Source organism: Cebus imitator, unplaced genomic scaffold (assembly GCF_001604975.1).
Source record: "Cebus imitator isolate Cc_AM_T3 unplaced genomic scaffold, Cebus_imitator-1.0 Scaffold82, whole genome shotgun sequence".
NCBI lineage: Eukaryota > Metazoa > Chordata > Mammalia > Primates > Cebidae > Cebus > Cebus imitator.
In genome coordinates this window covers 1579613-1590233 of record NW_016107397.1, presented here as the reverse complement: position 1 = coordinate 1590233, position 10621 = coordinate 1579613, and the positions used below count along the sequence as shown (strand labels likewise).

Below are 10621 nucleotides of genomic sequence, written 5' to 3'. Positions count from 1 at the left end.
CTGGGATTACAGGCTTGAGCCACTGCGCCCTGCTTAATTCTTTATCTCTCTTAGAGACAAGATGTTGCTGTCACCCAGGCTGTAGTGCAGTGGCGTGTCCATAGCTCGAACTCTTGGGCTTAAGCGATTCTCCCACCTCAGCCTCCCAAGTAGCTCTGACTGCAGGCACCACCACGCCCAGCTAATTTTTTATTTTTAGTAGAGCCAGGGTCTTGCTATGTTGCCCAGGCTGGAGTGCAGTAGTATGATCATAGCTCACTGCAGCCTCAACCTCCTAGGCTTGAGTGATCCTCCTGCCTCAGCTTCCTGAGTAGCTGGGATTACAGGCATGCACCACCACATCTGACTAATTTTTGTATTTTTTAGTAGAGATGGGGTTTTGCCATGTTGATTAGGCTGGTCTCAAACTCCTGACCTCATGTGATCCACTGCCTTGGCCTCCCAAAGTGCTGGAATTACAGGTGTGAGCCACCACGCCCAGCCGCTTCACCTAAATTTTAAAAAACATGAGCCAGGCTCGGTGGCTCACGCCTGTAATCCTAGTACTTTGGGAGGCCAAGGCGGGCAGATTGCCTGAGCTCAGGAGTTCAAGACCAGCCTGGGCAACAGGGTGAAACCCTGTCTCTACTAAAATACAAAAAATTAGCCAGGTATGGCAGTGTGCACCTGTAGTCCCAGCTACTTGGGAGGCTGAGGCAGGAGAATTGCTTGAACCCAGGAGGTGGGGGTTGCAGTAAGCCGAGATTACGCCACCGCACTACAGCTTGGGTGACAGAGCTGAGAATCCCTACAAAAAACTTTGCTAAAGACAGACTTGCTATGTTTCCCAAGTTGGTCTTGAACTCCTGGCCTCAAGCAATCTTCCCGATTCAACCTCCTAAAGCTCTGAGATTATAGGCATGAGCCACTGCACCTGGCCTTGATTCACTCTTTAACCCCAAGCCCCTGTGGTAGGCTCTGCCCCCTTATTCAGCCCTGGGGTGGTGGGGGGAGGGGAGACTTCCTTCTACCAGTGCTAGCTGTTGATGCCATCACTGTCATCTCAGGCTGGGCAGCTGGTGTACCAGCTGGGAAGAAGGGTGGGAGGGGATGTTATGCTATAGGAAGCCTGCCCAGAGGAGGTCTGTTTTTCCCAGGATCCCTAGCCATGCTCGTTTCTCTCTGGGCTGAGAATCAGGAGCCCTGGCTGGACTCTTGCCTTTTGTCTGTAGACCGGCCAGGGAGGCTCTCCCACCCTCGTGCTCTTGCCCGAGGCAATCCCACGAGTATTTATTGATCCAGAGCCATCCCTTCTCAGCCAAGCTTGGGATTCCCGGCATTTGTCACAGTGCCAACTCTCCCAGCACCAACTGGCGGTTGGCAGAGCTGTCTCTTATAAGCAGCCCATGAAAATATGGCTCGTCCTTGGGAGGCACAGTTAGATGGGCACGGTGAGGTCTAAAGTCATCTGGCGAGTTGGAAAGGGAAAGAGAATCAGAGGTGTCTCTACTAGGAGGAGTGTGCCAGGAATGGTGTGATCTCTGCTCACGTGTGGGTCTCCATCCCTGCGCTCCTCCGGGCTGCCACCCAGGGCATCGGCTGAAGGGTAGAACAGTACGATCTTTGGGGTGGGGTGCACACACCCTGCTCCTGCTCTGCCCAGACCTGCTGGGCAGATGCAGTCCTGGTGGGGCCTCAAGTTCCGCTCTGCAAGCTGAGTGACTGGGCCAGCCAGTTTCTGGGAAAGGTACCTGCTCAAACGAATGAGTCCACTGGGGCATAGAGGGAGGGCCTTTTCTTTTCTCTTTTTATTTTTTGAGACAAGATCTTGCTGTGTTCCCCAGGCTGGAGTGCAGTGGTGTGGTCATAACTCACTAGAGCCTTGAACTCGGGCTTAAATAATCCTTCAGTAGGCACGCACCACCACATCTGGCTAATTTTTTTTTTAAGCTGTTTCAGAACATTTTTTTTTTTTTAACATAGATGGGGTCTCGCTATGCTGCCCAGGCTGGTCTCTAACTCCAGGCATCAAGCAAATCTCCCTCCTTGACCTCCCAAAGTGCTGGGATTACAGGCGTGAGCCCTTGTGCCCAGCCTGCAGTGCCTTCTCTAATTTGCACTAGACATTTACAGATCAAGGAACACTTGTTTTTTTTTTTTTTTTTTTTTTTTTTTTGAGAGAATGTCTCGCTCTGTCACTCAGGCTGGAGTGCAATGGCGCAGTCTTGGTTCACTGCAATCTCCACCTCCTGGACTCAAGTGATTCTCCTGCCTCAGGCCTCCCAAGTGGCTGGGATTACAGGAATACGCCACCACACTTGACTAATTTTTGTATTTTTAGTAGAGATGGAGGTTTTGCCATGTTGGCCAGGCTGGTCTCAAACTCCTGATCTCAGGTGATCTGCCCCCTTTGGCCTCCCAAAGTGCTGGGACTACAGGCGTGAGCCACCGTGCCTGGCCAGAGCAGGGATGTGTATAGCTGTGAAGCTGTCCCCCAACCCCCATGCCTTGCTATGCCCTCCAGGCCCCAGGGGAGCTCCATTCAGAGGTCCCCTCATATTCCCTGGTGGTGACTTCCTGGGAGGACAGCAAGAGGTGAGACTTAGCCCCCATATCAGGGATTCTGAGCTTTTTGTTTGTTTGTTTGTTTGTTTGTTTTTGAGATGGAGTATTGCTCTGTTGCCTAGGCTGGAGTGCAGTGGCATGATCTCAGCTCACTGCAACTTCCGACTCCCGGATTCAAGTGATTGTCCTGCCTCAGCCTCCTGAGTAGCTGGGATTACAGGTGCCCGCCACCACGCCCAGCTAGTTTTTGTATTTTTAGTAGAAACAGGGTTTCACCATGCTGGTCTCGAACTCCGGATCTTGTGATCCACCTGCCTCAGCCTTCCAAAGTGCTAGGATTACAGCATGAGCCACCGCACCTGGCTGGATTCTGAGCTTTGAGGGCCAGTGCCAGACTGGCCGAGACCAGCTCAGCCTCACCCAGCTCCCTCCAATATCCTGCTTCTTCCCCCCTCTCCCCTGCCAGTCCCTGAACTCTAGGACTGTCCCAACCCCCCTAGGTCCTGGTGTGTACATGTGGGAAGGGTAGGGAGGTATATGGGGGGCCAGCCTGACCCCTGTCCTGCTCTGGGCTCTGCCAGGGTGGCATAGGGCTTGGGTGGTCTGGGACTCTGTCCGTGGGCTGGAGCTCCAGTTCCCCCGACCCTCCTGTCCCTCCTCCTCCCAGTGGCTCTCCCCCATCACGAAGAGGCTCTGCCCCGCCCTTTGGACCCAGCTCTGGGGTCCTGTCACCTGTAGGCACCTTTTGCTTCTCTCTCCACCCTCTCAATGGAGCCGTCAAAATCTGTGCCTGCCAAACCCTGAGTCGATTCTATAGTAGGAGTGATGGTGGCACCTGGAAATAATTCACTCCCTGGCAGCCAAGGCCCAGGGCTGCCTGATTTTACAGACAGTGATGTCAGCAAACCCCAGAACCCCTCCTGTGGTGGAGGGGCAGTTCCAGGCCTCTGCTGGCCTGTCCTGCCTTTTTGTTTGTTTGTTTGAGACCGGGTCTCACTCTGTTGCCCAGGCTGGAGTCAGTGGTGCAATGTCAGCTCACTGCAACCTCTGCCTCCCGGGTTCAGGCAATTCTCCTGTCTCAGAGTTTGAGACCAGCCTGGCCAACATGACAAGTCCTGACTCTACTAAAAATACAAAAATTGGCTGGGCATGGTGGCAGGTGCCTATAATCCCAGCTACTCAGGAGGCTGAGGCAGGAGAATCGCTTGAACCTGGGAGGTGGAGGTTGAAATCACACCACTGCACTCCAGCCTGGGTGACAGAGTGAGACTCCATCTCAAAAGAAAAAAAAGGAAAAAGACAAAAGCAAAGGCATGACAGGCCTGGAGAGGACTGGGCCCAGGGCTGGGACCTGCCCTGACTCCCCACCCTGCTCCAGAGATGGGTTTCTGGACAGGGAGCCCACTAGTGGGCAGACATTAAGAGGCTGGGCCAGGCGCAGTGGCTCATTCCTGCAATCCCAGCAGTTGGGAGGCTGACACAGGAGGATGGCTTGAGCTCAGGAGTTTGAGATCAGCCTGGACAACATAGTGAGAGACTCCATGTCTACAAGAAAAAAAAAATTCGCCAGGCATGTGGTGCACTTCTGGAGATGCCTTGAGCCCAGTAGTTTAAGGCTGCGCCACTTAGCATGGGGCACCAAGATCTCACTACTGCAAGCCAGCCTGTGTGACAGTGGGAGACTGTCTCTGAAAAAAAAGAAGCTGGCTTTCAGAGGCCGAGGCCGGGGGATCACGAGATAAGGAGACGGAGACCATCCTGGCCAACATGGTGAAACCCCGACTCTACTAAAATAAAAAAAATTAGCTGGGCATATTGGCGCACACCTGCTGTCCCAGCTACTCAGGAGGCTGAGGCAGGAGGAGAATCACCCGAACCCGGGAGGTAGAGGTTGCAGTGAGCTGAGATCGTACCACTACACTTCAGCCTGACATCAGAGCAAGACCCCGTCTCAAGAACCAGAAAAGAAGCTGGGTGGTGTGGGGTGATATGGGAGGTGGTGTGGACACGCTCCAGGCCCTTCCTTGCAGGGTGCCACCCTTCTTAGGGAACCTGAGAAAGTCGGGCTGGGGGCTGATGTTGGAAACAGATGCTCAGTTCTGAAAAGAAAAATTAACACTGAGACAAAGGATCTTTCAGCAACACAATTTTTACTTCCTGGACTGCAGAAAGGGTACCCTCGCTAGCTAACATGCCACAAAAGTACAATGAACAAAGGAAAACACACAGATTTATTCCTTATGAGGCCAGGCACAGTGGCGCATGCCTATAATCCTAGCACTTTGGGAGGCCGAGGTGGGTGGGTCACCTGAGTTCAGGAGTTCGAGACCAGCCTGACCAACATGGTGAAACCCCATCTCTAAAAAATAAAAGAAATAAAAACAATAAATTTATCCCTTAGGCATTTGGGGTCATCCTTACTGCTGTGTCTGATCTCCCTTAGCTGGAGCCAGACCTCACAATCTAAACTAAAACCCGATTGGCTAGTAACTTAAAACTTTTTTAAACAGATAAGGGGCCTCGGCTGTAAGCTGGGACATGCCTATGAGCACGTCCAGCACAAATATCTTGCTTAAAGTACAAGGACGTGGACTGTTCTACGTGCCTGTAAGCATGGCACGTCTCACAGCTACATAGGATAGGGCTTAACAAAGAGTTACTAGCACGTGTATGATTTATTCTTAAGAAGGAAACTTTAAAGAGGAACTTTTCTACTTCCCACAGCTGAGAAAAGAACATGGGAGTGTCTTGCTACAGCCTCAGACTCTGGGTCTCTCAAAAATTTGAGGACATCGAGACTGAGCTCCAAAGTCCCCGTCTGCTTTTGTTTTTGTGAAACAGTTTCCACTCGTCCCCCAGGCTGGAGGGCAATGGTGCGATCTGGGCTCACTGCAACCTCTGCCTCAGGTTCAATCGATTCTCCTGCCTCAGCCTCCCGAGTAGTACAGGCGTGTACCACCTCACTGGGCTAATTTTTATATTTTTAGTAGAGGCAGGGTTTCAGCATGTTGGCCAGGGTGGTCTCGAACTCCTGACCTCAGGTGATCCAACTGCCTTGGCCTCCCCAAGTGCTGGGATTACAGGCATGAGCCACCACATCTGGCCCCCCAACTGTTTTGTACCTCCACAGCTCTCCCTGGGCCTGGTTAGAGGGTGGCAGCTAGGGCAAGGGCAGACAACAGAGAGAGGAACTGGGCCCATGGAGGCCTGGCTACACCTGGAGGCAGGCCAGCTGGAAATAAACACAGGCAACAGAACCACTGGCACAGCCGGCAGCACAGGTCTGAGCACGTCGGCCAGGGCACTGCCCAATCTCCCCACCCCGAGACTCTGCGGGCTCCGTTCTCACCCCAGTTCTGCCTGCCAGTTCCCTCGTGACTGCCAACAGGGATGCCCTGGCCTCAGGGGGTGTGGCGGTGAGAGACCTCAAAGCTTACCAGGTCCACTGTGGTGCCCTTGAGGTGCGCCGAAGCCGAAGCCAAGCTTCTGACACAGTAATCCTGCCATCAGCTCTGCGGGGAGGTGCAATTACCCCCGTGTCCCTTCACCTGGGCCCCAGCCTAGCCGACCCTGAAAACTCAAGCCTCAGGTGCTTCCCATTCCGTCCCTTCTACACCTTAACAGTTTTAATTGCAACCATGACCTTGCAATCACGACCTTCTTTTTTCTTTGAAAGACAGGATCTTGCTCCGTTGCCCAGGCTGGAGTGCAAAAGCACAGTGTTAGCTCACTGCACACTTCAACGCCTGGGCTCAAGCAATCCTCCTGCCTCAGTCTCCTGAGTAGCCGGGACTACAGGTGTGCAATACCACCCCTGGGTAATTTTTATTTTTTTGAGACAGTCTTGCTCTGTCACCCAGGCTGGAATACAGTGGCACGATCTCGGCTCACCACAACCTCTGCCTCCAGGGTTCAAGTGATTCTCCTGCCTTAGCCTCCTGAGCAGCTGGCATTACAGGTGTATGCCACCATGCCTGGCTAATTTTTGTTTTTTTAGTAGAGATGGGGTTTCAGCATGTTGGTCAGGCTGGTCTCCAACTCCTGACCTCATGACCCGCCCCCCTCGGCCTCCCAAAGTGCTGGGATTACAGGCATGAGCCACTGCGACCGGCTTTTTAAGAGATAGGGTCCCACTGTGTTGTCCAGGCTGGCCTTGAACTCTCAGCTTCAAGCAATCCTCCTGCCTCAACTTACCAAAGAGCTGGGATTGCAGATATGAGCCACAGTGTAGGACAATAGGACCTCTGTCTTTATGGATTTGAGTTAGCCTGTGCCCAGCAACCTACACGGGAGTACCCACATGGCCCAGCACGGGGCTGGGCACCCAGTACACCCTGAGCAAAGGTGGCTAGTGTAAGCCAGCGAATGGCAGGTGCCCGAGGCCTCCTTCCACAAACACCAGGGTCTGAGCCACGGACAGGTGGGTTGCTTCGAACTTTATTTGAGAAAAACAGAAGATAAACGTATCAAAAGAACACACAGGTGGGGGAGGGGCATGGCCAGTGGAGGTGGCACGGGTGGGCATCCAGGCTAAGGCTGTTACTTGGCTGCAGACTGGTCGGATTTCGCAGCTTCTGGGCCCCCAAGCTGGGCCCGCGACTCGAAGGTGACGGGGATGGTGATCTCGTTGGACTGCGTGGCTGGCTTGGGCATGGGGGCCTCCACGGTCAGTGTGCCCTCAGGGGACAGGGAGGAGGAGACCTGGGTGGGGTCCACACCAGGGGGCAGCCTGGACGTGCAGAGAGAGGGAAGGTGAGCGTTACATTACACACCGGGTGGGTCCCTGTGCCCTCCTCCCTAGCCCCCGCCACCCACCCACCCCGACCTGGCGCCAGGACTCACGTGTATTTCCGGGTGAAGCAGCGGGAGATGAATCCGTGCTCATCCTGCCGCTCCTCATGCTTGCCTTTGGGGAGAGGAAAATCAGAATGAGGGGGAGGGGACCGACTCTCGGCCCCGCCAGGCCAAAGGCCCCACCTCCAGCTTGGAGGCAGCCAGGACTGCAGGCTGGCAGGGATTAACAGAGGGGGCTGGGAGTGGGGGCGTGCCCGCCTGTCCAGGCTCTCAGAAACTTCCGGAAAGTTCGAGTAGGAGTTTTGGGAGGAATGGAGCAGGGTGCCGAGGGGCGGAGGGAGCAACGCGCAGGCGCACCGGGAACAGCACGAACGCCCCCTGCGCGGCTAGGGACAGGGACCGCGCCAGGGGACCCGCTTATGTGGGGATGGGGCTGCGGGTGGGGAGAGGGTTCCGTGGAAAAGGAGCATTTCTTCACTGATGATCTTTTAAAAAAGTTTTGGTTGCTTTTTTATTTTCTTGTAGTTGGTGAGAGGCCTCGATATATTGCCCAGGCCAGTCTTGAACTCCTGGCCTCCGCCTCCCAAGGCGCTGAGCTTACAGAGCAGAAAGCAACCTGCACTCCCAGTTCCTGAGCAGGGGAATCACGGATCCCGCTTTTCCCGGTGCCGGGCTAACTTTTAACTCCCAGGCCCCGGGTTTCAGCCGCACCCCCGGGCCCCGCCCGCCCCGCTAGCCTCCTCCCTCCCCTGCAGGGCCAGGGGCTGCTCACCGGTGATCTCCACCACGCCCTCCTTGGTCTTGACCGTCAGCTCCTCGGGGGCGAAGTGGTTGACGTCCAGGGACACGCGCCAGCGGTCCGCTGTGTGCCGGATCTCCGAGACCCCGCTGCTGAGCTGGCGGCTGAGCGCGCGGCTGTAGGCGGGCGCGGCCACCGCGGGGCCCTCGACCGCGGCGGGGGGCAGGGGGCGCACGTAGCCTGGCCAGCTGCTGGTGCCGAACCACTGCGACCACTCCTCTGGCAGCCGGGGCATCCCGAAGGCCTGGTCGAAGAGACGGCTGTGCGGGTACCAGTCGCGGAAGGGGTCCCAGCTGGGGCTCCGCAGGAACGAGAAGGGGACGCGGCGCTCGGTCATGCTGCCGGCTGTGCTGGGGACGTCTGCTCGGAGAAGTGCGGGCCGCGGTGCCAGGTCGCGCTTTTATGCGCCTCCAGTTGGGTATTTTTAGCAGGCGGTGTTTGAGGTCTCTATTAATGGAAATGACCCGTTTGGGACCGCCCCTCCCCGTGCAGTCCCCCCATCCCCCAGCGTTCAGGGGGCCGTGGGCGGGGCGAAGAGGGTTCTGCCCCAATCTGGAACCTTCTCTCGTTAAGGAAAACAAATGAGTTCGAGAGTGCGACGCTGGAGACGTGCCACACCGGGGCACTCGGAGGCTTAAGCGCTTAAGCGCTGGCGGGTGTGGCCGGCGGCCAGGCCCGTCCTTTTGTTAAGCAGGACAGCGCCAGACAGGTTGGGCTGGGGCAAACAGCTGGGAAGTGGCAGAGGCAGGGTTGGAACCACAAGGCTGTTTGATGGAATGTGATGTAAAGCGGCCTGGTGCTTGGGTCAAGGAGTTCGAGGCTGTAGTGAGCTATGTTCTCGCCACTGCACTCCAGCCTAGGCAACAGAGCAAGGCCCTGTTAATAAAAAAAATTAAAAGGGGGGCCGGGCGCCGTGGCTCACGCCTGTAATCCCAGCACTTTGGGAGGCCGAGGCGGGTGGATCACGAGGTCAAGAGATCGAGACCATCCTGGTCAACATGGTGAAACCCCGTCTCTACTAAAAATACAAAAAAAAAAAAAAATCAGCTGGGCATGGTGGCGCGTGCCTGTAATCCCAGCTACTCAGGAGGCTGAGGCAGGAGAATTGCCTGAACCCAGGAGGCGGAGGTTGCGGTGAGCCGAGATCCCGCCATTGCACTCCAGCCTGGGTAACAAGAGCAAAACTCCGTCTCAAAAAAAAATAAAATAAAATAAAAAAATAAAAATAAAATAAAAATAAAAAAAATAAAAAGGGGGTTGGGCGCGGTGGCTCAAGCCTGTAATCCCAGCACTTTGGGAGGCCGAGGCAGGCGGATCACGAGGTCAAGAGATCGAGACCATCCTGGCCAACCTGGTGAAACCCTGTCTCTACTAAAAATACGAAAATTAGCTGGGTGTGGTGGCGTGCGCCTGTAGTCCCAGCTGCTCGGGAGACTGAGGCAGGAGAATTGCTTGAACCCAGGAGGCAGAGGTTGCGGTGAGCCAAGATTGTGCCACTGCACTGCAGCCTGGCACCTGTATCAAAAATAAAATAAAAAAATAAAAAGGGGCCGGGTGCATGGCTCATGCCTGTAATCTCAGCACTTTGGGAGGAATGGATCTCAAGGGATGGAACCCTTGAGGCCAGGAGTTTGAGACCATTCTGGGCAATATGGTGAGACCTCACCTCTACCAAAAAATTTTTAAAAATTAGCTGGATGGCCGAGCACTGTGGCTCATGTCTGTAATCCTAGCACTTTGGGAGGCCGAGGTGGATGGATCATGAGGTCAAGAGACCAAGACCATCCTGGCCAAGGTGGTGAAACCCCGTCTCTACTGAAAATGCAAAAATTAGCTGGGCATGGTGGCAGGTGCCTGTAGTCTCAGCTACTCGGGAGGCTGAGGCAGGAGGATCACTTGAACCTGGGAGGCGGAGGTTGCAGTGAGCCAAGATTGCACCACTGTGCTCCACCCTGGCGACAGAGCGAGACTCCATCTCAAAAAAAAAAAAAAGAAAAAAATTACCTGGGCATGGCGGTGCGCACCTCTGGCCCCGGTTACTCTGGAGGCTGAGGCAGGAAGATCCCTTGAAGCCCAGCGAGTAGAGTCTGCCGTGAGCGCCACTGCACTTCAGCCTGGGCTACAGAGCAAGACCCTGTCTCAAAATAAGTACATGAGTAAATACAAATACAAAAATAAAGCAATCTGGGCCAGGCATGGTTGCTCACTTCTGAAATCCCAGCACTTTGGGAAGCCTAGGTTGGGGGATCACCTCCATCCTGGATCACCAGGAGTTTGAGACCAGCCTGGCTAACATGGTGAAATGCCATCTCTAAATACGAAGATTAGCTGGGTGTGGTGGCACATGCCTGTATTCACAGCTGCTTGGGAGACTGAGATAGGAGAATTGCTTGAATCCAAGAGGCCGAGGTTGCAGTGAGCCAGCTGAAATCACACCACTGCACTCCAGCCTGGGCGACAGAGCGAGACTCCATCTCAAAAAAA

The 10621-nt window shown here is 54.8% G+C and overlaps 1 protein-coding gene across 1 annotated transcript; it reads right to left on the bottom strand.

The window, feature by feature from the left end:
• Positions 1–6959: 6959 nt before the first annotated feature.
• Positions 6960–8671, bottom strand: HSPB1 (heat shock protein family B (small) member 1). Its single transcript, XM_017533485.2, has 3 exons — positions 8111–8671; positions 7387–7450; positions 6960–7273 (listed from the first exon to the last, which is right to left on the bottom strand). The coding sequence occupies exons 1-3, from the start codon at positions 8472–8474 to the stop codon at positions 7084–7086; spliced, it is 618 nt and encodes a 205-aa protein (XP_017388974.1). The 5' UTR covers positions 8475–8671; the 3' UTR covers positions 6960–7083.
• Positions 8672–10621: the final 1950 nt, after the last annotated feature.

Coding starts and splice junctions, on each gene's coding strand:
- HSPB1 (XM_017533485.2), bottom strand. CDS start 8,474: ATGACCGAGCGCCGCGTCCCCTTCTCGTTCCTGCGGAGCCCCAGCTGG. Junction 7,451..8,110: donor GGGCGTGGTGGAGATCACCG/GTGAGCAGCCCC, acceptor CTCTCCCCAAAG/GCAAGCATGAGGAGCGGCAG. Junction 7,274..7,386: donor TGCTTCACCCGGAAATACAC/GTGAGTCCTGGC, acceptor CTGCACGTCCAG/GCTGCCCCCTGGTGTGGACC.